The sequence below is a fragment of the Eleutherodactylus coqui genome, chromosome 12 (genome assembly GCF_035609145.1).
Source record: "Eleutherodactylus coqui strain aEleCoq1 chromosome 12, aEleCoq1.hap1, whole genome shotgun sequence".
Classification (NCBI taxonomy): domain Eukaryota; kingdom Metazoa; phylum Chordata; class Amphibia; order Anura; family Eleutherodactylidae; genus Eleutherodactylus; species Eleutherodactylus coqui.
In genome coordinates, this window is record NC_089848.1 from 128,538,153 (window position 1) to 128,566,044 (window position 27,892).

A 27,892-nucleotide genomic window follows, 5' to 3' on the forward strand; every position below is an offset into this window, starting at 1 on the left:
ATAGGCTTTAACTAGAGATGAGTGAGCACGCTCGGATAAGTCAGTTACTTAAGCGAGCACGCTCTTCCCGAGTAGCTGCATTCTTGTCCAAGCGTGCTCGGGGGGCTCCGCAGCAGAATTTGCAGGCTGACCTGTGGATTTTGATTTAGAATTAAAAAATGCTTAAAACCTGCCTGCAATGCCGCATCAAAATCCATAGTTAGAGCTGCGGCTTTTGGTGTGGTATTCCGCAGCTGCGGATTTGGCTGCTTCCTGCGGTGTAATTCCATCCCGTTTGAAGGGTCCCTTTCTGTCGCCACATTCTGACTTCCATAACTTTTAACAGTTTTTCGTCAGTTAAGTTGTGTGGGGCTTGTTTTCTTTGTCAGGTAAGCTGCAGTGTTTCCTGATATCATTTTGGGGTACATACAACTTTTTGATCAGGTGGGGTGTTTTTACATGCATGGAATTAGCCCATATTAAGCTCTGCAAGATGCCTTAAATTCTGCACCAGAATCTGCAGCTTCCATGTGGATTTTGATGCAGAATTGGAAATGGCTTAAAGCGGTTTCCCAGGCAGCGCCGACTGTTCATGCCGGCCTACATCGAGGTCAGAGTAAATGCCGCTGTGCCTGTATAGTGGCTGATGCTTGTAATTACAGGTGCAGCTCTCTTTGAAATTAATGCAAGCTGTGCCTGCAATTACGAGCGTCGGCCACTACACAGTGGCTTCCGTTCCGACCCCGCTGTAGCCAACACTGACAGTCGGGTTACTGTACCTGGAAAAAACCTTTAATTCTGCCAATTACCCATGAAAATCCATTGGTAGACTTGTGGGGTTTGGAGTAGTATTCCACAGCAACAGATTAGCTGCTTCTTCCAGTACAGATCGCAGAATATTTCACATGTGTGAAAAAGCCCTTATTATGGGGAGCAAAGGTGAGTAAAAACCATAATTCTGGCATTTTTTGTCCCTATGTAGGTCTTCAACACGTGATCTTAATTGTATCTACAACACACTTGTCATAGTAACGGGGCTTGCAGGTTCAACAGTTGCCAACCTGTGAGGTATAGCAACCAGGGGTAGACTACAGCATCAACTTACTGCCAGCTCCTCGGAAGCTGCACTTGTGCAAGATGGAGCCCAAATCGCACCCTGCATGGCCTAGCAGGCCACAACACACTTCGCTGACACCACTGACCATTTCTGATTGGTAGGTCAGCCACCTCGGTTTCCAATAGCTGATGCACAATTAATACATTTCGGGCTTATGGATCTCTTAAAGCATCAGGGAGACTGACTAAATAAAGTTTAAAACTTTATAGAGGATAACTTGTTGGAATCCCCGTTGGACTGCTGGGCCCCCTACTTCTTCAGAGATAATCCCCGGCACATCCGGAGATAGCTCCCCTTCACTTTCATGGGAGCTGCCGAAGAGTTCAAGTGCTCAACAATCTCTGGCAGTCCTATTTATTTCAGTGGGGCTGCCGAAGATTGCCAAGCACTTGAACTCTGCTACCTCCGGCAGTTCCATTGAAGCTAACGGCACAGTGGCGTGTGTGCGTAAACACCTCTGTCAAAATTTCAGGACATACCAGGGACAATTTCTCAGAATCGTTGGGGGATCCAGCAGTCAGACCCCACCAATCGACAAGTTATCCACCATCCTGTGGATAGGAGATAACCTGTAAAGGTGGGAATACGCCTTTAAACAGCCAGGATCGGAAATATCTCCACTCCTGGCTGCTGCACCCAGGTGTCAGTTGTTTTTCGCGGCTGGCCCCCTGCTACATAAGAAGTGGGCTCAGCTTCAGGGCCTCTGCAGATTTTCCCTTCTGATTTCTGCCATGTCGGGAACGGGATAAAGGCCACACTGATCGTTCCCAATCGTTGCCCACTGTAAACATGCACATCATTCCACCTATGAACTATAGTTTGTCGTGACCTAAAAATTACTTTCTTGTCTGAGAAGACACACAGTTACTAGCCTGCTATTACAGGAGTGCTAGCGGCTACCATTAGCAGTAGTGTTTTCTCGACAATTGCCGGGCTGAACCTGCAAGTGCATGCAGCCCAACAACACAATCACACGAGGGTTAATAGCGCCCATACAATAGCAGCTGTATAACCTATAAATGGAAGTCTTTATGGTTTTCTTTATGGACAGCCGTCACTCGTTACAAGAAGGACCCTCAGGCCACCTTCGCATGGCGCTACTTTGGTCAGAATTTTCCATCAATATTTGTAAGCCAAAACCAGGAATGGAACCTACAGAGAAAAGTGTAACAGAAGGATTTACACCTCTTCTGTGTTTTGTACCGACTCCTGGTTCGGGGTTGCAAATACTGATATAAAATGCCGACCAAAATCCTGCTGTGTGAAATTGGCCGTACTTGTATACATCTGCTGAATGAACACACACTAAAAGTCTCGTTAATTACAATGGGATAACCTGTCAGCACAGATCTGAGAGCGCTCTTGTATGCCCACCGATGACATCATCGTCTGACATGTCACTGACTGACTCTCACTTTACACACCTGCTGTTTCAGACTTGCTAGCGCTATTGAGTGCAAGTTGTATAACTCATGGGGAAAGGGTTTATGAGATTAACACATCACCTACTTAGTAGCTATGGGCTTGCATAGTCCAAACCTGTATGGCCCTTCCCCCACACCATTGCAGGGTCAGGAAACAGGCCTGTTTCTCCGATCAGTGTTTGTCCCTGTTGCCTGCACAGTAGCACATGTGTAAATGCATGTCTACATGTAGGCAGCGACCACAGTAGGAAAGGAACACCGTCAGGGACTTAACTATAATGGATGCAGAAGACGCTATTTCACCCAGCCCTGAAGTCTCAGGGGGCTCATAAGGTTTCTTATTCCATATAAGGAATCCACCACTATAAATGAAGCATTATACACTCTTACTAAAGTAACTGGACACCTGAGTAAGAATCACAAGCAGTTATTATTTTCATATGTTAATACTTAGTGAGGCTCATTTGGCCTTAATAATGTTTGATATTCTCTGTGGTATACTTTCTACTAACATCTGATGCACTTCAGCTGGTATTTCCCTCCATTCATCCTGCAAACATCTGGTAAGTTCTCTCAAATTTCCTAACTTGAAGTTCCAGTTCATCCCAGAGATGTCCCGACACCTAAGCAAGAATCAAAGGGAGTATTTATCACTGTATGTTAATAGTGGGGCTCCTTTGGCCCTAATGACATTGGATACTCTCTGGGGTATATTTTCTACTAACCTCTGATACACTTCAGCTCCATTTTCCTCCATTCATCCTGCAAATATTTGGCAGGTTCTTTCAAGGAAGATGGACACTGTTCATATTTCCTGACCTGACATTCCAGTTCATACCAAAGATGTTCAGTCGGTTCAGGTTGGTCCAATCGTGGAACATCCATATCCTCAAACTTCTTGTTGGAAGTATGGCCGACCATTCCCAGAGTACTTCCACATTATCAGCAGCACATTATTGTCTAGAGTGTCAGGGTCACCTCCATGTTCATGGTTCTTGTCACTAAAACTACGTTGCGACCTAGGGACCTAGATTGCTCTAGATGGTAAACTATCCAAGCAGCACAGGACACAGTTCACACCAACACACAAAGGAACAGGACTGTTCACACCACACAGACCTCACCACTGTTCATACCTACACAACAACATCCATTGATGCGAACAGCAGGGTATTGGGTAACCAGCATTCTCTATCCAGATGGGCTGGTATATATGTGCAGCAGACCGGTGGTGATTGGCTGACTAGAGAAATCCACACCCAGCCAGCTAAAACAGCCTACACCTGTGAAGATGTGCTCCTGGAAACCCGTAGAACTACAGCTCCCAGCAGCACAACCTAACAGCTATGAGGACATGCACACTGATGTTTTTCATGCAGACCAGTAGTCCACGTGAAAAAACTCATTACATGTCCTGTTCTTCCTGTTCAGACTGAGTGCCACTTTAATTTGAACCTCTCATTCCTGCCTATAAGACTTCTCCAGAGCAGCACCAGTCCTCTTGAATGCGCTACCCAAAACTATTCGCACAATCCCTGATTCCCAAAACTTCAGGCGTGCTCTAAAAACACACCTCTTTAGGGAGGCATTCCATATACCCTAAACCAAACCCCTCCTTACTCTGCCTGATAGCATGCTCCCTGTCCTAGTGACTGCAACCCTGCTAGCCACCATCAATTGCCCCGTGCAGTCATAACGATTCAGTCACCACACGGCTTAATGTCTGACCATTGTCTATGTGTATAGCACGCCTCATTCTCCACCCCGCCATACCGCGCACATCTCCAGCCCCTTTACCTTCTATATCCCCCCATTATTTGTAGTATGTAAGCTCGTTGGAGCGGGACCCTCACCCCTACTGTCTCCATCAACTGATTACTATGTAACCGTGGTTTTTGTACTTTTGTTTTTCTGTTACCCCCTTTGTAAGCGCTGCAGAATATGTTTGGTGCTACATAAATAAAGATTATTATTCTTGTCTATGGATGAGAAATAGGACTTGCTGATACGTGTCGATATGGTGCCTGTCAATAACTCAGACAGCACAGTGACGGGTGTCCCTGTGCCGTCCAATGCAAGTTGTGCCTGAGCCCCTTGGGGGCAACATGCACCCCCAGTAAGCGTGTCAGAGGCCATGCTAAAGTAAAAGAAAATGAACACATAGACCACATACGGATGGCAAACAGAACTGCACAGCGATGGAAAAACATCTTTTTTTGTGCAGACACAACATGGGCAATTTTTCTTTTTAAGACAAGTGTGCACCTAGTCTAAGAAAAGGGGGATTGAGGTTATGGGTAAATGTCAGATTCTCCGCAGCAGCATCCTCTTAGTAGTCCCAAAGGGGTTTGACTCTTTCTTTGGAGCCTTTTTCTTCTGGAAATCCCTAGTGATCTGATATCCCCGATGTGTAATCAATCTCCAGCGACTCAGGCCGCTCTCACATAACCCACTTTTTACCGTGATTAGCGCAGCGTTTGAAACGCCCCGGTAAAACACCTCCATTGGGCCTTTTACATGGAACGACCTGTCAGGCGCAGATGCCCAGCAGGTCGGCCCAGTGATAATCGCTTTGGTGCTTTTACACAGGAATGATCATCACAAATGAATGAAGATGGATCAGGCTGGGGATCGTCCCAGCCCGCCCGCCTCCATCCGCAATAAACAGGCAGTTGTTCCTAAATGAACAACTGCCTGTTTACACAGCCGATCCGTCGTTCGGTTTTCTGCATGCATAAACTCAACAACGAACGAGAAGCAAGTGAATTCTAATTCGTCGTTCAGTCCGGGCAAGCATTTACACTGAATGATTCATTGGCCCGTGTAAAAGGGCCCTCATGTAATCTGCACATATGCTTCTCTGCCATTTGAATAAAGTTCCTGAAACTCACAGAGCAGATATTTATGTGGTCCCTTCCACGGATACATATTAATGCATGCCGGGTGCAGATGCTGTAGCCGGGGAGCGCGCAGCCGCTACCAGAGGCCTACAATAGGAGCGCCTCGCTCGGAGCTCTTGGTCCGCGCTCCTTCTAAGCTGTTTCAGCAGACGGTGCACATTGTAGCAGTTTACAAGGAAGTTGATCTATTGAGCTGTGAGGAGGAGAGAGGCTGCCGGCTCTAAAGAGGCAGCTGTTCCTTTCAGCTATGTGGCAGTTGCTGCATCCACTTTACTCGCAGCATTGAAACTTCATTTTAAAGAGTTCAGCACAGGCAATTCCATGCGCCTGGATCCCGGACAGAGCCATAAATCAAGCCTTTCTTAAGGTCACGCAGGAAAGTTTGGTTTTGCTCTTTTTCAGGCAAACAGCAATTGCCATCAGTAAGAAAGAGGAAGTGAATTAATCGCTGTATTTTTGGAAATGCAAATCCGAGGTCGGCTACCGATACAGTTTGTTTTTCTAGAAAATGAAATTGAAAAGTACCTATTAAAGAGATATTAATGGCAGAATCTTCTCGCATTGGCGATTTAATAGCCGGCTGGAGGTTAAGTTCTGCTGTTACGTGACAGCTCTGTTTTCCTATGCATTCTAAAATTACACTCGGTCTACTTGTGTCCCTATTTTTTTTATAGGTTTTCCATGAGCAGAGCCGACTCTGGGTTTATGTAGGCCCTTGGGTGACAGAGTCTCAGTGGGCTCCTTTGCAATGTGTACCACACATGTGGCAGCAAATCTGCAGCAGCGCATAAAGTGACCATATAATGGTATATCCCAGCTCTTCACAGTTGCTTTGCAGACCATATAAGTGGTTTCAGTACTGTTATATCCAGTGATTACAGGAGATGGCCCCTCTGACTGAAGTCGTTCAGTTGCCCTCTTCTTCTGTATGCAGTTCAGGCCACCATGACGACTTCTCCTGGCAACTTGTCCCTGCAGAATTTGACACACAGACATCTTTGGCTCCTTGCTTTTTCCATCACGCTTTGTATGTTATCTACACTTTCACACAATTCCCCTTCCATAGTACCCAAGATAGTAATTATTCCACCTGTAGTACCCCACACAGTAGTACTATCCCCATTTTTGTGCCACTTGTAGGCTCCACACTGTAAGTATTGCTTATAGTGACCCTCACACAGTAAAAGGGCCCCTACTTAGTAATAATGCCTTCTTTATGTTCCCACTCAGTAATACTGCCCTTTATCCCCACACTCACTCTTCTGCTATGTTATCTCCGCCGACAATTGCTGACCCCTATATACAGACTAGGGCAGCGTTCACAGTGTGTTTTCTGTGTATAAAAATGTATACTTTGCTATATACAGAGAGTTATTAAGGAAAAACGTAGACATAAGTAGCCGAACATACATGGTATACATTTGTCTATATTTCACCGCTTCAATATGTTTATTTGCAGCACACTGTAGTGCGGCTGACGGTCCCGCAAAAAATATAAATGTTCATTTCCGTTTTTTATTCTTCTGTTCTCTTATAGTCGGACACATTATATAGTATGCTGTACTACACAATAGGGGCCTCCTCTAGAAAACATACAAAGGTCAACAAACGAGACAAACAAATCCTCCTCTTCTTATTCTTCGTCTTAAATATATTGTTTTTTGTAAAAAGTATGCATACATACACAAATGTACTTTTTTAATGAAAACATATAGTGAAAACGAGCTATAGTTTTGCATACATTTTTACAGTTTCATAACTTATACGATTAACGTACATAGAAGACGCAGTGTGCGTGCTGCCTAAGGTGCGGTAAAACGAGCTTTTTTTTGCACACCTATTTCACAAAAAAATGTGGTTTTCTATGCAGTGTTCAATGAATGGCTGAGCGCTGCCTCTGATTGGTCACAGCGCATAGCCAATCAGAGGCAATGCTTTCTGGAGGCAGGGATTTTTCAATTCCTGGCCACCAGAATACAGATGAAGACTGACGGGAACGAGGAGAAGAGCCGGACAGCGCTTCTGGGTGAGTTGAATTATTATTATTTTTTTAACAGCTAGCGATGATTTTCGAGGTAGGGCTTATATTTCAAGCCCCGCTTCCCACTCCCTCCCCCGAAAATCATCGCAGCGGCAAATTCTGCAGTATTTCTGCATTCACAACAGAGTCAAAATCGGCACCATCGGTGTGGATTTTGACTTGAAATAAGCTGCATATCCACAGTTGATTTTGGCAGATACAGCGCTGTCCTTACCTCCCAAGCCTTCGAGCTCTCAGTGCAATCTTTCACCTGGCAGCCTCTAGTTAGCGCAGCGCCACTGCTCAAGTGATGCCACTTCTGCAAGCCAAAGTCTGGATCTTAATCCCATCGAGCACCTCTGGCACGAACTAGAAACGCCTTATCATCGCATGCCCTTCCTCCTCGCATCACTATCTGAAGGACTCCTTGAGGAATGCAGGCAAATCCCTCCTCACATCTATCGAAATTTTGTGGAAAGCATGCCAAGGGATCTTTCACACGGGATGGACTTGACCGCACCGCAAGCCGCGGTAAAATCCGCAGGCTACCTACAGGTTTAGATGCAGAATTGAAAATGGCTTAAAACCTGCCTGCAAATCCGCAGTTAGACCTGCGGATGTTAGTGTGTGATTCTGCAGCTGCGGATTGCCAGCGTAATTCCGTTCTGTGTGCAAGGTCCCTTAGGACGGTTACTGCTGGCATTGAGATCAAGGTTCTCCCAACAAAGTATTAAAAAATGGGAATAGAATCAAATCTCATCACCTTTAATGTGTGGCCCAATATTTTTGACACTAGAGTGTATATAGAATGTTATTCTATCATTGAAGACAAAGTTTATAAACAGTAGAAAGTTGTATCAACTTCAGCCGTTCTCCTAAACATACGCATCTGATTGTAACATAATTACTTGTTGGAAACCATCGCTTTGGCGCACAACAGTCCGTGGGCTTCTATTAGAGCCTGCTCTCCAAAATGTGAAACATCTCTATATTTCCTTAGTTTAGTTGCAGGCAGCAGTATGTAAGGGGTGCGATAGCTGAGTAACCCGTGTTCCTGCCGCTGGAAGCCGACTGCACTACATCAAGTCTGTACATGTTGTATAACCAGCCCCAGATGGTCTCCGTTTTGCGCCCACTCTGCGTTTCCGTAATGTGGGGCATTATTTAAAATAAAACATTTGACAGATTTGTGTCTCGGTGAAATCTAGGAGCAAAATGGAAACGAGGGAATTCCACATAGAAGGAGCAGAGGGGACTAATTTGATCCAGATTTGGATATTTGGAAAGTGTCAAAAAAGAAAAAATATATGGGGGATTGCGGCACCACTTTTTTTTTGGAGGGTTTAGTCTATAATCTCTGCTGTTATTCATAGATCATGTCAATTTTAAGGGGCTCTATTTAGTTCCTTACAATTAGTTTTGATTTCTTGGATTAGCTGCAGTTACAGATATTTAGGAAAGTTGTTCCTCGTGATTTTAAAATTCAGCACATTTAAAGAGATTGTATAATATGTAGAATTTTATGCATTAAAACCAGATAGTGAAAGATTTTCCATTTTTCTGATCTGTTTTGATTGTAGTTTTGTCTTTTTATTTTCTGTACATGGCTGTTGTTGTTAGCTGATTAATTGTTCACGACCCTCGGCGACCCTTAAGTTCGAGCTCCCTCCATGTTTTTCGGTTTTGACTTCTTCTTTCAGTTGTGTGATATCCATGCCCGTATCCGCTCTGACAGTATCAGCCATCATGTTCTTTGGCACCAGGTCTTTTTTTGTCCAAGCATTATAAAGGTTTTTTATTTTTTGATATACCGGATCTACATGACTAGGGGTGGTCCGTTTAAAGCTAGAGCGCCCACTGGACTCCAGTAACAAGAGGAGCAGTACTTACTTATCCGCTCCATCGCGACCCAGTGCAGCGGCTCGGCTGTTGACTTGATGTTTGTTGTGCAAGATGATGTCACCAGAAGTCACCTGACCACTGCAGCCAATCATACATTGTAGCATCACTGCATTTTCCCCTGGAATCAATGTTCAGATCCTAGGCGCCATGATGTTAGGAGTTCAGAACAGTGATGCTGCAGCTTCTGGTTGGCTGCAGTGATCAGGTGACTTCTGGTGACATCATCTCCCGCAGCAAACACTGGGACAAAGGTAGGACTGCAGCGCAGGATCGCAGCGCCAGAGTTCCTTTGTTATTTTAGCACAGTGGGCACTATAAGAGGAATGTTGTCTGTTAACCGGACAACCCCTGTTAACAGATGTGCGTTAATGCAGCCTCATGGGTCATAGATACAATAGACAGGAGGGGACTCATTGACTTCTATGGTAGAATGTTGTGGAGATGCTATATGATCTGTGCAGGAAGAGGAGGAGGTAAGCTGTGACATCACCTATTGTGAATGGTGGATCTTGTGTTATCTATATATAGGTGTTACCTCTCAGTGTAAGGCTTCTTTCAGATGAGCGCATATCAGCTGGACGTGAAAATGAGCTAACTCAGAAACAGCTGATAGCCGCCAGCTATAGAGACGACTTGGTTCCTGAGTCCGCATTATACACTCGTCATGACCGCCCAAGGTAAAGTTACTGTCGGTGGTCGTGAAGGAGTTAAAGGGTTTTCCAGGTCTAAACTATTGATAACCTATCCTCAGGATTGGTAATTAATAGCTGATCACTGGGAGTCCGCCGCTCGGGAACTTCAACAATCAGCTGATCCAAAAAACTGTGGCACTTGGGTAAACGCTGTGGCCTCTTCTCAGGGCCATGATGTATGTTCATCAGAGCAGACCAGTCCCATTCAGGTGAATGGGATTTAATTGTATTACTAGGCATAACCACTATACATTTTATGGCGCTGTGCCAGGTAGAGACTGAAGTGACAGCAGCACTCACCCAAGTGTGGTTGTCCCTTCAATCAGCTGATTGACGGGGATCCTAAGCAGTGAACCCCTGCAGAACAGCTATTAATGAACTATCCAGAGGACAGGTCATCAGTAGTGTAGTCCCAGAAAACCCCTTTAATTACACCTGTGCCAGCTGGACATTCAGCCCATGAACATAAGCAAGAAAGTTTCCATTCATTGACCACAAGCTGAGATCTTGAAAATAGTGATTAATTGAATCACAAAGTATATTACAAAGTTGTAGAACTTTTCATTTTACACAAATTAAACCTTATTTACATAAAACCAGAAATCGGCATTCAGTAACAAACACCCCCTTCAGGTAACAGTCAGGATTTGGGGGCATTGTTTGTTTTTACCTTATTTTTTCCCACCCAATTATAATATATCATGTAATGAGCTTCGATTGATGTTGACGGAGATGATGATCCTGTAATATGGGATAATGAACGGTGATTACATAAGGAGTATTCTTTCCCTCAGGGATCGGCCTGTTGTCATTCTTGATTTTTCGTCTTCCCGTTCTCTCCTAGGCGTTATGTCTCTGCTGCGGCCCCTTCTCTTGGACGTGGTCCCAACTATCCAGCAGACCTCTGCTTTGGCTCTTGGGAGACTCGCCAATTATAATGATGATCTGGCAGAAGCAGTTGTTAAAGGAGACATTCTTCCACAGCTTGTGTATTCTCTGGCCGAGCAGAATGTAAGTAAATACTTTACCGCCATTTAAAGACTTTCTTCTGCTGTGACATAACCTATAAGATGCAAATGACTCCCCCAAACACGTCATGTCGGACTGCTGTACGATGGGGGCATTTGTGTCCCAAGACGATGATAGAGCTGTATCTCATTGTGCCACTGTTTTGGATTACACCCCAAGGGACAGAAGGCTTCCATAAGTTGTCAGATATACACTGACGTGCCAAAGGTCCTGAGATAGCGGTATGTAAATTGGTCGTGAGGTGGCGTTACCTAAGCGGACTGCTTGGGAGCGCCCACACGTGTATAAGTGGGGAGCGGTTATCTTGTGAGTGAGGTTGAACACCGGCCGGCGTGCCCATGGCGAGGCGACATGAATTATCGGAGTTGGAATGAGGCATTATAGTGGGCAACAAACTGCCCACAATCCTAGATGGGATGTTCCATTTCCAAAGTTTTGCGGGCATTTAACATTCCTCAATCCAGTGTGTCACGTATGTACTGGGAGTACATCTGCCTAGAATTAGCAATGTGAACAGACAAGCAACTACAGCAAAGATCACATCCAATGCAGGAGGTCCCACACGTATATCCCGCAGGTCAGTGCAGCATTTTTTTAGCTCCCATGAGATATGAAAGCAGAAGACCCACCAGAGTGCCCTTGTTTACACCATGATACCAGACACAGCACCTCACCCATAGAGGACTGGTAATATGATGTGGTCCAATGCGTCATGGTACCAATTGTTTCGGGCTGATGGTAGGGTTCGTGTGAGGTGTAGACCCCATGAAGCCATGGACTCCAGTTGTCCACTAGGCACTGTGCAGGCTGGTGGTGGTTCCATACTGGTGTGCGGTGTGTTCCTATGGCATGGGTTGGGTCTAAACATGTCATTGATTGGTGCTTGCTACATATCACTGCTCTGTGACCATTTGCAGCCCTTCATGAATTTCGTGCACCCCCACTATGATGGGATATTCCCGCAGGATACTGCACCGTGCCATCAGACCCAAGTTGTCCAGAATTGGTTTGAGGAGCATTCTGAAGAGTTCATATGGATGGTGCGGCTGCATGTTCACCCGACATGAGCCTAATCCAGCATTTATGGGATGTGGTGGAGAGATCCATTCACATTCGAGATTCTACGCCTATAAATGGACACCCACAGCTCCATGATATCGAGACGGCTCAACATCCCGACAGACATCTTCCATCCACTTGTGGAGTCAATGTCCTATTGCGTTGCTGCACTATGCCGGGCTAGAGCGGGTCTTACACAATATTAGTTCTTGTCCCATGACTTTTGGCCTGTCATTGTAATTGTCAACTAGCTTGCTCTGAAAAAGATATGACTAAACTTGGCCATATACATTACATGTCAATGTGAATGGCTGGTCACATAGTGTGCATAGGGCCTTTCTTCTCTCTTTCGACAGTAGATGCTGGGGGCACTATAGATCGAGCAGCTGGACTTAAAGTTGCCTGATCCTAATGTACATCCTAATGGAGAGAGGCGTCTGGCAGCAGCTTAATCCCCTCTCTCCATTTATAGCATATGCATGCACCACAGAGCTGAGCATGCAGGTGTATGGGGGACTGGAGGGATGCCTTTGGTTGACAGCTATGTAATGTGTATAGGCATCCTAAGAAATGGGAGAAAAGAATAAACAATAAATAGGCAATTTAGGAGAGCTTCTTGAAGGACCATCAGAAGCTATAAAAAGAAGCTATATTCACCAGTTCAGACCCCTGCCGCTCCAGACCTCCATGTGGCCACAGCAGCCAATTAAGGTCCATTTACACACACAGATGATCGCTCAAAATTCGTCAGAAACTGACAGTTTTACGTGATCATTTTGCATTAGCTACTAATGGGCTAAGCAGCCCATTAGTATCTAACTAGCTTCATTTGCATGTATTTAGAGAACAGCGGGTGGTCTGTTCTCTAAATACATCACTGATGTTCTCCAGCGGGACAGCTGCTGAAGGAATGTTATCAGCGCTGCCCACGGAGAACTCAGTGCGCAGTCCGTCTTATCAGTGCCGATGGATTTTAAGCTAAGCTGAACTCGGCAATGGGCGAAAAGTGCACGATGGGCGCACATGTACACACAACGATTATCGCTCAAAGGATACAATTTTGAGCGAATTTTGAGCGATAATCGTTGTGTGTAAAAGGGCCTTTACTGCCCTCAGTGGTCTCGAGCTGTAAACCACTGTGGCCAGATTGACTACAGTAGTCATGTGGGTATAAAGGCATGCCATGTAAACAAACCCAGTGGGGAGGATTGGAGTGGTGGCGCTCCGGTGGGGTGGGATCGACACAATGAGTGTAAATTATTTTTCTTTTAAAACTTTTACTGACATTAACATTTTCTTAAACATCTTGGTTAGCCCCTTTAAAAGAACCTGTCGTTAGTTTTGTGGTTATACAAGCACCTACACCAATAACACAATGGATAATGCATTTATCCAAACTAATTTCGAATCATAGCTTTACAAGGAAGATATTCACATTTCTTACACTGCATGCAAATCTCCAGCAAGTGGTCCAGTGGGTGGGCCGGACTGTTTCTGCTGGTCTGCTTACCTCCCCTTATGCCGCCCCTCTCTGTTACTGTGACATGTGATGTCCTCCACATCATCAATGCTGATGTCAGACTCTCATGCACGCGCCTGGAGCTCTAGGACTGGCGCATGCGCCATTGAGTCTACTGAATCTGGCCACAAAGGGCTTATTCATCATTGCATTCCAAGCACGCTCAATGCATGGGAAGCATAGAAACCAAGACCGTAGTACTGGGCAATGACTGCTGTCAGCTCTATCCCTCCCAGTCCTGGCTGGCTGCATTCTGCTCTCCCCAGTCCTGGTTTTTATGTTTTCCACGCTCTGAGCATGCTCAGAGGGCAATGATGAATATGCCCAAAAATGACAGATGTCCGTAACAGCTCCCGGTGCCCTAGAGTTTGATTGCTGCATCGGTGGTGTGGAGGACGTGTCATGTCACAGGAGCGGAGAGGGGCGGCATTAAGGGAGGTATGCAAGCTTGTAGAAATGGTCTGGCCCACCCACCAGAGACGTCCAGCCTGCCCACCGGACCGCTCACCGGGATTTACATGCAGCACAGGAAAGATGAATACTCTCATTTTAAAACTATGATTTCACCAGGAAGTCTAGGAAAATAATTTATAAATGTGCATTAATTAGTTGTCTTATTAGTGTCGGTTGTAGCCGCAGAACTGGTGACAGGTTCCCTTTAAAAACCCGCCCTGGCTTCATTGATGCATTAGCTTACAGCCGCTGTACGAGTCAGTTCTTGTATTCCATCTAATCTATATTCACATTACGCTAATCTCTTGGTACTTGGGGCCCATTTACATGAAGCGATTATCTTAAAGATCACAAAGTTCAATGATGAACAATAAAAATCGAATTCCTCATTGACAGAATTGATCATTTATGCATAGAAATTCGAGTGATCTGTGCTGCATGAATAGAAGTTTGCATCCCCGTCCCCTAAAGACCATGGAGGACCTAACACTGTAAGGAATGCTATCGCTTAGCGCTCACAGTACACAAGACTTTAGTAAGTGGCCCCCAATTATGTGGTGTTTGCTCTTAATAAAGATCTCCTTCTCCGTCCGGCCTCCTGGAGATTCCCCGGGCCTCGCTCGGAGCCACCCTCAGGCCTGGCAGCCTCCCCTGGGCTCGCCTTCAGCCTCCCTTTCCTTGGCTTCTGTGTTGGATACACTCCCATTGTATTGAAGTGCGGCTTTGAATACTTGTGTTTGCATAAATAATTCATGTGTATATTGATGAATGGAGCCTAAATGACAGCCTGCGCGATAATAGAGATACTTAACCCAGAAAAAGGCAGCTGCTTGTTTATTTAAAACAACTATTTCCAAAGATACGAAAGGTCTCTGCAACGTTTAATGCACAGAAACAGAAGTGCCTGAACTAAATCGAATTAGAATACAATCTCCGTACGCAGAGAAATGTTGGCGCTTTCTGGTAGGTCGGATGAGCCTGGCATTCTAGTAAAAGCCATGGTGGCTGCTGGACGCGCAAATGCCGTTCTTTTCATGTTTAGAGTACGTTCACAATGCTGCGGATTTTCAGCGGCAAATCCCATGGCAAATTCCACACCAAAAGCCGAGTCAAAAATATCACCTGGCAAACTCTAGTGAGCACGGCTGCCACTGTTCAGATATTGCAGAAGCAGCACCAGCCGACCAGCGGCGGCAGCGCCCCGTAGCTGAGTGATGGCGCATGCTGCTATCCTGAAGCCGGCAGCGCAAAGTATTCAAAGGTGAGGGGCGCGGTGTAGATTTTCCGTGGATTTTCCGCATTTCCACTATATGTGAACATACCCTCTTTGAAGTTTTTTGAATTGTACATATATTCAAGCAATCCTCCAGCTTCAGGACTAAATTCTGTCCCAGAAAAAGGGAAGAAGGGGTGTTGTATTACGTAAAGCTGTTCTTTACCATCGCCCACTCGATCCGCCAGTTGTGGGCCTATTACCGTCATCCAAAATGGCTGCAGCAATTTTCTAACTATTGACTGTACACAGCCCTGTGATTGGCTTGTGCTGATCATGTGATCAACTGTAGCCAATCAGGGAGCAGGAATTGTCTAGTTTAGAAAGCCCAATTTAAATACTCTATTGTGGTATTCTGAATTAACCCCTTGAGTGGCAGGTTTCCTACCACCCTGTCGTGCCCACCAGGGCAGGTTTTTTAAAATGGTCTAATCATTGAATTTCAACTAATTTTGCAGTTGCGTCTCAAGAGCCATAACTTTTTCATTTTTCCATTGACATGGCCATATAAGGGCTTGTTTTTTGCGGGACAAGTTGTGATTTTTTAAACAGGGGGGAGGAAAAAAAGAAATGGGGAAAAAAGAAAAAAAGGGGCCATGCCATTAAGGGGTTAAATAATGTATTAACTTCCTTCTCTGGGTCATTACGACGCATGGATACCACATGTGTGATTGTATTTTTGATTTTTTACAAAGTAAAGGGAGACAAGTGTTTTTTATTTTTTTTAATAATTTTGTAACTTTTTTTTTTTTTTTTTTTTTTTTTTAATTTTTTTTTTTTGTCCCTTTAGGGGACTTCCACAGGGACCCATCAGGACCCCTGATCACATTCCGGGGGTCCGATGGTGACAGCCCTTTACATGCTGCAGTGACAACCCTTTACATGCTGCAGTCACATAGACTGCAGCATGTAAAGGGTTAACACAGCAGAGATCGGAGGTTTTCTCTGATCTCTGCTGTAAGAGCTAGTACCTAGCTGTCCTCTGACAGCTAACAACCAGCTCTCCCTGCCACAGAGACCATCGGCTTGCTTCTGACAAGCCGATGGTCTCTATGGCAACTTGTAAACAAAGCAGGACATTGCCGACATGTCGGCAATATCTTCTGCTGGTTTTTCAAAGCCCTTGCTTTGTTCTCTGTGGGTCTGTGCAGGCAGAGCACACTGTCACAGCTTGTGGCATTGTGCTCTGCAGCTCCCATAGTGATACATAGCCCGGAAATCTTCCGGGCTATGTCGCTATGAGCAGTGGAGCTCGTCCCCGGAAATTTTCCGGGCGTGCCACTCAAGGGGTTAAAGGGGTATTTGTGGCGATGTGGCGTTTTTTTCTCTCCAGTTTTCATCCATCCACTGGAACACCCACCAATCCCAAGAATTCAGGTTCCCGTTTGTACCACTAGCGGACCCAGCCATTCAATGAATGACAGCTGAGCTCTGCTTCTGATTGGTGATAGTGCTCAGCCAATCAGAGGCAACGCTTTCAGGAGGCGGGGATTTTTAAATCCTTAGCCAGAAGAAATGCTTCAGAAGAGTGCTGGGGAGCTAGGAAGAAGATGCGCCAGAGCCCCGACAGCGCTGCTAGGTTATGTGTATATATATTTTATTTTTTTACAGTACTTATATTTTAAGCTCTTCCCCGAAAATTCCTGCGGGATTGCGTGCGTCCCATTGCTTTCAATGGGGCGGCAGAACCCCCAGCCTCATTGAAAACAAAGGGAGAACATCGCGTTCCTCAGCCACAGTTGTGACAGCTGTGGCGAGGATTCCTTTATCCCTACGGTCCCTGCGAGAATGAAGGAATCCCCTGCCATAGCAGTCACAGCTATGGCAGAGGATCGCGATCTTCTCCGTATGTTTTCAATGGGACCGGCGGCGCTGCTGCCGCTGGCGCCGTTGACAAAAAGATTAGATACCTGGATGTGACAGCAACCAGGGGTTTCACATCCAAAGAATCCCCTGCTGCAGCTGTCACAGCCGCAGAAGGGATAGTGATCCACTCCCATTGCTTTTAATGCAGCGGCAGTAGCGCCGGCCCCATTGAAAGCAAAGGGCATGGAGCTTTTTGTGCGCAAAAAAAAAATCGCTCGTCTGACTGAGCCCTCATGCAGCGAATGTAAAAAACTGAAGGAGTCTGAAGGATTTCTCTTTTGTACGAGCAAACCATGTATCTGCTGGTATAAACGGGGCGAACGAGTAAACTCTGACAGCCTTCACTCGTTCAACCGATAAATCGGCTCTCCTTAAGCACCTTCTGAAGACTGTTTCTACTCCCTTCCTTTTGCTCTTTTGTGCCCCGAGCTCAGCCTTGGCTCAGACTCGGGATATTCTGTAGCTGTCAGATATTTTTATGTTTTAATGCTTTATTACATTTGTGTATCACCGGCAGACTGATACATTGTTTACGTGGCTCTTCATTCACAGTCTAAAGTGATTTTGCTACAGAACCTTTATTTGGCTTATATTAAAAAACCATGTGCTACCAACATGTCTACATAAGTAATAAATCTGAGTCACATGTTTGTAGAGATTATACGAATATATGTGTGTTTATGTGTGTATACATATAGAGATATCATATGCATTATTGCATATCTACTTTATTAGAGCTCCCGCCCCTCTCACGATTGGCTCTTCCCTGTATGGTAATTCTCCCCGTGACCCCGGCGGGCGGCATAAAATCAGGTGACAAGTTTTTACTTGGATCAGTTTCAGTGTGAATTCACATTAGATGGGAACATCCGGCGATCTGAGTGACTTCCAACGCGGCCGGTCATCGGTGATAGACTAGCCAGGGCCGGGATTTCACTGCCAACCATGTGAGGTTTTCTCATGTAACGATGCAGAGATTTTACAGAGAATGGCGTGATCGAAGAAGAAGTCTAGCAAAAGGGGATCCTGTAGATGGAAAAAGCTAGTCGCCGAAAGGGGTCGGAGGAGGATGTCAGGAATCGTTTTGATCAACAGATGCAGCATAGTCAGCTGAATACAACACTGGAGCTCCAACTAACGTGTCCAGCAACACAACCCGCCGTTCCTTAGCAGCAGACGACCAGTTCCAGCTCCATTGTGTCTAAGAGAAACAGAAGATGAGACTCCAGCGGGCAAAAGAGCGCAAAACTTGTATCACTGAGCAGCGGGAAAACATCTCCTGGTCAGATGGATCCAAATTTCTGGTGCTCCACGCTGATGGGAGGCCAGATTTTGGCACAAGCAGCATGAATCATTGACCCCTTCCTGTCATGCTGGTAGAGGTGCAGTAATGGTGTGGGGAAGGTTTTCTTGGCGTACCCGGGGTCCTCTGACATCTGTGGACGGACGCCATGACAAGTTGCTGTGATTCCGAAGGCTAAAGGCATTACGACATGATACTAGATATGGGTTTCTAAAAAAGTAGTCATTCAGTGTGTATGTGTGTATGTGTGTGTATGTGTATGTGTGTGTATGTGTGTGTATGTATGTATATATACACCTACTATGTTACTATATCCATATATTCCAGGTTCAGAGTTGGACAGCTCCAAAAGGCAATGTTCAACAAGAAATATTAGCAGCAGATATCACAATGCCGCCGATATCTGAGGCGATATGTGGTGCTCGCACCAGTTAATGGTTGCTGTAGGAGTTGTACTATACATGTAGCGGGACCATAATGTTCAGGTTCAGTCTCCTTACTCTGGCCCTGTCTGTAATCCTCCTCAGCCTGCTTGGCACTCGTCCCTACCAACACCCATCCAACGCGTTTCTTCCTATCTGGATCCATGATGCTATATTTCCAGTTCAGTAAGGTGCACAGACCTGCCGGTTTGCGGCTCGGCTGACTTGTGCTGCGATGACATTCTCTTTGTGTTTCTCTAGTAACTCGATATTTTCTCTTATTACTTGCATCATCATCTAACTTCTGCTTTTTTTCTGGCTTTTTATTTTTTGCAAGTGTTTACACGGGTGCGCACTGCACTGTATGCCCGTCGGTGAGAACTACCGACTCTGCGGAAGGACAACCATCCTATCAGAGGGGATATATAGCATTCTGTCGTCTGGACTCCTGTTGGGATTTTTGGAGCCTTTTATTCTCTTTAGTTTTGTAAGGGGCGTCCCCCAGACCTCCTGTCTTCACAGTGAAAGAAAGAGGGACAGGCAAGGCGGCATACAAAGTGTGCCAAGGCAATTATTCTGAGCCTTGCGCCAACCAGTCCCGGGCCACACCCTGTCCCCACCTCTGCCCACACCAAATCTATCAGGAGGAGGTGCTTCAAGGTAGGCACTTAAAATTTTAACAACACCTTCCCTAGTTGGGTGACTAAATTATGCATGTGGTGCAGCACGTTGTGGGAAACTATCCCTAAACCGATAGTCCAATAAGGCCACATATATATTACAAGATTATTTTTTTTAGGTTTTCCCACTTTTGCACAATAAAAAAAGCTTTTGTTTGTAATTTTTTTTTTCATTGTTGCATAACTCTTTTGTTTTTCAGTGGACGGAGCTCTGTGCTGGCTTGTGTTGTTGTGTGACAAGGTGTCATTTTTATTGGTTCCATTTTGGGGTGTATATACAAGTTTTTTGATCACTTTTATAGCGTTTATTTGAGAGGCAAAATGAACAAAATAATGTTTCTCTCGGGTTTCCTACAGTTTTTGCTGTGCAGCATAAATAGTGTGTTCAATGTATTATACTGGTTATTACGGATACGATAGCGTCACCACTTAGATGTTGGGATCCGGTATGCCAGGAGAATGGCAACTGACCGCTACAGCCTCCTGATAATGGCCGGTCCTAAACAGGAAGAACGCAGGGCTGCAGCGCTGGATCGCCGGGGAAGGACGGATGAGAACACCTAACTATACTTACAAAGACATTATCTAACAACCAACTTATTATATAGCATAAATGTCCAGGCATCCTTCAGTATTTTGTCCTCTATGGAGCCGTTAAGTCTATCGTATGGATTGGGAGGCCACGTAAGGTCATCATTCTCCCTCATTTCAATATCAGTGGTGCGTACCCACCAAATATACACAGATGGGGCAAGATGGAAGTCAATGGACTCCATAGTGAATGCAGGCATCATGACTGGCGCTATGGGGCTTTAGAGAGCTTATGGCAGTGCCCGTCGTTCCTGTGCGACGCTTGTTCTAGAACCACCCATTGTTTTCTATTGAGGTGTTTAATATTATTTTGTACTCCCATGCAAAGCACATGGCGATGGCATTTTTATAAAGTATTTCTTTTAATGAAACGTGATTTTTTTTTTTCACGTGTGTAAAAAGCAGACATAAATCTGCTGTAAATCACACTTTTTATCACAAAAAACGCATCGTACATGCATGCGAATCACTGAAAAATTGCAGGCAAAACTGTCATAATAGAGACACAATGGGGGATATGAGCTGAAATGCTTCTTATTGCAGCTTGTTCTCCAACTGCCGGTAGAACTCGACTTTAATATTACCTTGGTGACCGGCCTATCTTGTGCCTTCCGGGCTCCTGCACTCTGGCGAGGGCGATATCACGTGATTCACGGCCCAATATCGTCCTCGCAATCCTCCTGGACACCCCTGGATTGGAGGCGCTCTTACATCCTTGCATCCCTGCGGGGTTCCCTTCATCCCCGCCGCGGCAGGAGATCGCCATGTTCGGACGGCACATATTTCTATTTTTCAAGCAGCAGCACTCTGTGAGGACTTGTCTTTTTGTGAGAAAAGTTGTAACTTGTATTGGCACCAGTTTGGGTGCCGGTGACTTTTGTATTGGTTTTTGTTAATTTTTCTTGGAGGCCAACAAAAGAAAAAGACAATTCTGGCATAACTGGGGGGGGGAGGGTAAAAAAAAGGGTTTTTGTGGGGAAAATGTTTTTTTTTAACCTGTTTTTTTAATTACATTTTATTGCACTTATTTTGCCACTGTTCTTAAGTCCCTTAAGAGGACTTGAAGATGTGATCATTCGATCGCTAGGATAGTACACTGCATTACTTATGTAGTGCATTCTACTGAGCCCACAACAGCAGGCCACTAGACTCTGCCGACAGCTGGGTTTAATAGGCTGAGTGACGTGGTAGACATGGAGGCTTTTGTCACGGTTCCGGCTGACATGGGTACCCATTGGTACCTTGCAATTGCATTGCTGGTTGCCGATGGGTGGCAGGAGGAGCCCCCTGTCATCTGCTTACATGCTGCAGCTGCTGTTGATTGAATGGCATGTAAGGGGTTGAGTTGCCAGGATCTGAGGCTTATCTGCTACTGGCTGTTAGAGCAGGAGCCTGGCTGTCAGTAGTCAGCCAAGCCACTGCCTTAAAATGATGTATGTGCAGGTCTAAAGCCCATTAATGGCTGCCATAAAAAGCCTATTGGCGGTCACTAAGGGCTTAATCATCATGATTATGGTGAATGTGATCTGATGTGTGGATGCATAGGCGGGATAAATACTCTAATAGCTGGTGAGCTTCCAATCCTCATCGGAGTAGTTTTATTCCTCCGTCGGGGCGATGCCGAGCCGCTCTGCTGAACATTCAGGACTTTACCATCTAATATCAGATTATTAAAAGTAAAACTCTTCCACCCTGCCGCGGCAGCCAAGGGATTAGCTCCAAACTTCTGACAGGTTTATACGAGAAGAAGTGGACCTGGGAACAGCTTTAAAAATACATTATGTAATTCTTCAGTGCAGCTCTGATGCGTCTGCAGCCATTTGCGGCACACTTGGAAGAAAGTACAATGTAGCACCCTGTGCACGCCTCTAGCTCGATTAACCCATTCCTCGGTGGAGAGGCAGCTACGAAGGTCTTTCGGGGTTAATTTAAAAAAATTGTCAGGATGATAAAGTGCCCCGAGTACTGAAGCACAAACACATTTAATCTGTCTCTCAGTTCCAGAGTTGCTGGACTCCCGCCAGCTCCAGCAAATAAACCTAAGTGGAAACTTTCTCAGTCTTGGTTCCGAGAACTGACAGTGAACTGTGCCTGGCCGGACGGATTTTCTGCTCCCTGTCCCCGAATCAGATTGAGGTGGACTGAACTGATATAACTCATGGCAGTTGTTAACCCCTTCGCTTTCTGAAGGCCGACTGCAGGGGCAAACATAGAAATCATGGGGCCGCATAGCAAGAATTATGATGCCCCCCCCCAACAAAAAAGTATTGCAGAGATTATAAAAGAGAGCAGGAAAGAAGAAATGAGACGGAGAGCAGGAACTAGACAGACAGCGTGGGATAGAAGAGACAGAATGGAAAAAGAAGAACGGGAGAGAGCACAGAAAAAAAGAGACCGAGGTAAAAAAAAGAGCTGAAAAGAGAGCAGAAAAAAGAGAGGAACATGGAAAAAAGTAGACAGAGAGCAAAGAAAAAATAAATGGAGAGAATGGGAAAAAAGGTAGCAAGAAAAAGAGACAAAGCAGAAAAAAAGAGACTGAGTGACATACTTGAAAAAAAAACAGAGAGAGAAGGAAAAGGAGACAAAGAATAGGAAAAAAGTGGCGCAGAGAGCGAAAAAAAATGATAGAGAAAAAAAAGATGGTGGCGCAGAGCAGGAAAAAAAGAGAGGTAAAAGAGATAGCAGGAGAAAAAGACAGAAGTATATGGAAGAACTGCACGGAAGGACCCCCGGGCCAACAGCGGTTTGACATGATTGACTTGATGCAACTGACACAGCCGAGGTGGCGCTGCGCACAATGCTACATGCCACCGGCATTAAGGAGACAGGCAGAGGGCTTGGTTGATTGAAAGGTGGAGCCGTCTCTCGCTGCCGGGGCCCCCTGGACTCCAGGCCCTTTGCGACTGCGTGGTTTACCTACATTGTGGGCACGCCACTGGCCAACTGTGGAAGAAGTCTTTCAAGTAACGTGACTTTACATGTCGGCACATTCCGCCACTTTTGTGTTTTATTTGTACCAGAAACACTCATAAAAGGAAGTCCGTATTTGCCGTATAAACAGCGCCTGTTTCCGCTGCGCTGCCCATGTATGTAGTCACACGCAGGCTCCCATGAGAGGACCCAAAGCTTTAGGCCTGGAGACCCTGCCTGCCTGCAGTCTGTCGGGAAGGATTTTGCAGCGTATTTGTTCATATTTGCTTTGTGATGAATCCAATAGAGAAAGAAAATCTTCTGGCGTGATCCCTGGCCCTCGCTCAGAGCAGCACTTGTGTACGCAGAGGAAAAAGCAATTGTGTGTTCCAAAAATGCAAAATTGAAAATGCTGTACTCCAAAGATGACAATAACCTTAGTGCAGGTGATCACTGCAGGGCTGTCCGCAGGGGCCGTGCATACATCCCTTTATTGGATGCACTTATGCAATCTTCACAAGCTCAGAACTCATTAACTTTATTTCATGGCCGCTCCCAGATGTGCCGGTGAGCTCAATATTCCACTGGTAAACATTCTTTTCCATTATCCACCATGGAACTAAAAAAAAGCTTGGGGGAAATGAAACTTTAAAGCTTTATTAATGCAGACTGAAAGTTTGCACAGTTTTGTGATGATGATAAATATATACCTAATTATAGTACCCTGGTAAATATATACCTAATTATAGTACCCGGGTAAATATATACCTAATTATAGTACCCGGGTAAATATATACCTAATTATAGTGTCAGAACCGGCAACTCTCGGGGCCGCCGTGCCCGCACCACCGGTCCGGCCACCCGGGGTGCAGGAGCGCGGCGCAGAGGTACCCCGGTTCTTGTGATCTCCCCGGGCCGCTGTAAGACTGGTCGCCGCCGGGTTGCTAGGGAGGCAGCCGGTGCTTCTAGTGTCCTGACTACCAGGCTGGCTTCCCTAGTAACTGTCTGTGCAGCTAGACTGGGGGCGTGTCCCCAGCACCGCCCTGATTAGCCCTGCTGCTGTCAGGCTCCCCGCCCCAATCAGCTTCTGGGGCGGGAGCGCTGACAGCATTTAAATAGGTGTGTTTTCCTCTCAGGCCTCGCCAGTGTTAGTTTGGTTCTCCAGCTGCACCCGCGTTTATCCTGACTGCTCTTGTGACCTCGGCTTTTCTGACACCTGCTTTTGGACTTGACTACGTTTTTGCCTGACCCCTCCGTACTGCGTACCCTCTTGTTGCCTACCCGGATTGTCTGACCATTCTACCGTTGCTTGTCTCAGTGTCTGTTTGTCTCCCGTGTCCCGCTTCCCTAGTGAGGGTAGGGACCGCCGCCCAGTTGTCGCCCTGGGGGTTAGCCCAGGGGGGCAAGTAGGCAGGGACAGGGGTTGCGGGATATCTCAGGGACCCCCATATCCCGGACACTGTCCTGACAGTAACACTGGCCGAACTAAGGTCAGACCCTTGCATCCGCCCGGCAACTTTGAGCCCCTCGATGGAGGCCGTGGCGGCTGTAGCGAACCAGGTCCAGGTCCTTACGACCCTTGCCCAGGACCTAACAGCCCGCTTGCAGCCACGGGAACAAGTGGCAGCTGCAGGTCCCATGCAGCCCTCGTCCGCTCCAGGAACGATGTCAGAACCTCGAGCCACGCTTCCGGATTGCTTCTCCGGAGAGAGAGATCAGTTTTTTGCATTTAGAGAGAGCTGCAAGCTCTACTTTGATCTCCGCCCCCACTCCTCTGGTACTGAATACCAGAAAGTGGGAATCGTAATTACCCGCCTGAGGGGAGAGCCCCAAAATTGGGCTTTCTCGCTACCAGCTGGCTCTCCAGCCCGACTATCCCTTGACGCCTTTTTTTCCGCCCTGGGTCAAATTTATGACGAACCCGACCGGGCGGGCTACGCAGTCTCCAAACTTCTGGCCCTGCGCCAGGGTTGTAAGATGGCGGAGGACTACTGTTCCCAATTCCGTCAACATTGTACGGAATCCCGGTGGAACGAGGCCGCCCTAAAAGACTTATTTTTGACCGGTCTGTCTGAGGGTCTCAAGGACCTACTTGTGGCCCACCCAGAGCCTAAAACCCTGGAGCAAGCCATGTCGCTGGCTATTCGAGCCGACCGACGTTTGAGGGCCAGACACGCCGCTCGGACCACCCCACTCCCCACGTCTACTTCTTCGCTGACCCGACCTGTTACCCTCCCACCACCGAGGCCATGGAGCTGGGAGCCGTGAACCCCGAGCAACGACGGGAACACCGCCTGAAGAAGAACCTCTGCTTCTACTGTGGGGAGCCGGGTCACCGCATTGCTACCTGCGCTAAGAAGCCACGGCAGGAAGAACTCCCGCTCCTAGGCAGTTGTCGGGGGGACTGTCTAGGAGCCAAGGTACTCCCTGTGTTGTCCAAAATGTTAGTGCCTTGCACCCTAGAATTTCATGCTTTCCACCGTACTGGGCAAGCCTTTGTTGATTCGGGGGCTGCGGCTAATTTCGTTAACTTTAATTTCGTTGCTCAACTGTCCGGGGTTTTGTTACGTTTAGAAACTCCGATTCTGGTTTCAGGAGTGGACTCCACTCCTTTGCAAGCAGGGGTGGTTAATCTGGTGACCCCTGAAGTAAGGTTTACTATAGGAGCCTTACACGTGGAAACCTGCACCTTTCTAGTGATGAGAGATTTGTCTGTGGACGTCGTCCTAGGCCTCCCCTGGCTCCGGGAGCACAACCCGGTAGTAAATTGGGACACGTTGGAACTGGTAAAGTGGGGTCCCCGCTGTGCCAACCACCTTTGTGCGGTGAAGGTGGGAATCTCCACCTGCGAGGGGAGCCCCCTACCAGAATACCTCTCCGAGTTTTCTGACGTGTTCTCCAAACAATTATCTGAAGCTCTGCCCCCTCATAGGGAATGGGACTGTAAAATAGACTTGATTCCTGGGGCCAAACTTCCTAAGGGCCGCATTTATAACGTTACGGTTCCAGAGAGAGAATCCATGAGGGACTACATCCAGGACAGCCTGGCCAAGGGGCACATCCGGCCCTCAGAATCCCCGGTGGGTGCCGGGTTTTTCTTCGTTGAGAAGAAGGATGGGGGTCTCCGGCCCTGTATTGACTATAGAGAGCTAAATAAAATCACAGTCCGAAACCAGTATGCTCTTCCACTCATTCCTGACCTCCTCAACCAGGTCGCTGGTGCCCGATGGTTTTCCAAACTTGATCTCAGGGGAGCATACAACCTCATCCGCATTCGGGAGGGGGATGAGTGGAAAACCGCCTTCAATACGCCCCTCGGGCATTTTGAATACCTAGTTATGCCTTTTGGATTGTGTAACGCCCCCGCCATTTTTCAGGGGTACATGAACTCAGTGTTTCAGGATATCATGGGGGTGTTCGTGGTTGTATATCTAGACGACATTTTGATTTTTTCCTCCGACTTGCCGAGTCACCATACTCACGTTCAGACTGTGCTAGCTCGACTCAGACATAACAAGCTGTTTGCTAAACTCGAGAAATGTGTTTTCGGGGTACAAAAGATATCATTTTTGGGGTATATCATCACGCCATGCGACTTCCAGATGGATCCTGAAAAGGTGAAGGCCATCACGGAGTGGGCCCAGCCAGGGTCGTTGAAAGCCCTTCAACGCTTCCTCGGCTTCGCCAACTACTATCGCAAATTCATTAAAGACTTCTCCGTGGTGGCTAAACCTCTAACGGACCTCACCAGAAAGGGGGCAGATGTGAGGACCTGGTCTTCTGAGGCTCTGAGGGCCTTCAATACCCTAAAGGCGGCGTTCTCGTCTGCACCTGTCCTAGTACAACCGGATCTGTCCAGTCCTTTTGTGGTGGAGGTAGATGCCTCTGAGTTTGGTGTGGGAGCGGTACTGTCCCAAGGTCCCTCCACTCTCACCAACCTTAGACCGTGTGCCTATTTTTCTAGGAAGTTTTCGTCCACCGAACGGAACTATGATATAGGCAACCGGGAATTGCTGGCGATTAAGTGGGCTTTTGAAGAGTGGAGGCATTTTTTGGAAGGAGCCCATCACCAGATTACGGTACTCACTGACCATAAAAACCTCACTTATCTAGATTCCGCTAAGAGGTTAAATGCTCGGCAAGCCCGCTGGGCCTTGTTTTTCTCTCGGTTCAATTTTGTTGTTACCTATAGACCCGGTTCTAAGAATGTCAAGGCTGATGCCCTGTCTAGGAGTTTTGGCTCTCCGGAACCTTCCGAGCCGGAGCCTGAGAGCATTCTCTCCCCTGGGGTGGTCCTCGCTGCTGTCTCCTCCGACCTTTCACCTCTCATTCACGCCGCTCAACAATCTGCTCCTGAAGCCCTTCCGGAAGGCAAATTATTTGTCCCGTTGTCACTGAGATTGAAAGTGTTAGAGGAGACACATGCTTCAGTCCTAGCTGGACACCCCGGTATCAGGGGTACTCTGGAGTTAGCGTCCAGACTCTATTGGTGGCCGCACATGGCCAAGGAGGTACGGGTATTTGTGTCCGCGTGCCCGGTTTGCGCAAGGGGGAAGAATCTCAGGAGACGTCCTGAGGGTCCTCTTCTTCCCTTGCCCATTCCGTCCAGGCCATGGTCCCATTTGTCCATGGATTTTATTACTGATCTGCCATCCTCGCTGGGGAATACGGTCATTTGGGTAATAGTTGACCGTTTCTCCAAAATGTCTCATTTTGTTCCACTTGGCAAGTTGCCTAACGCCAAACTTTTGTC

The 27,892-nt window shown here is 46.6% G+C and overlaps 1 protein-coding gene across 1 annotated transcript in view; it reads left to right on the forward strand.

The window, feature by feature from the left end:
- SPAG6 (sperm associated antigen 6) overlaps positions 1-27,892 on the forward strand; it is a 162,419-nt gene that overhangs the window by 27,054 nt on the left and 107,473 nt on the right. Inside the window, exon 3 of the mRNA XM_066584994.1 lies at positions 10,879-11,045. Within this exon, the coding sequence (XP_066441091.1) occupies positions 10,879-11,045 (167 nt within the window). The remainder of the gene's footprint in view (positions 1-10,878; positions 11,046-27,892) is intronic.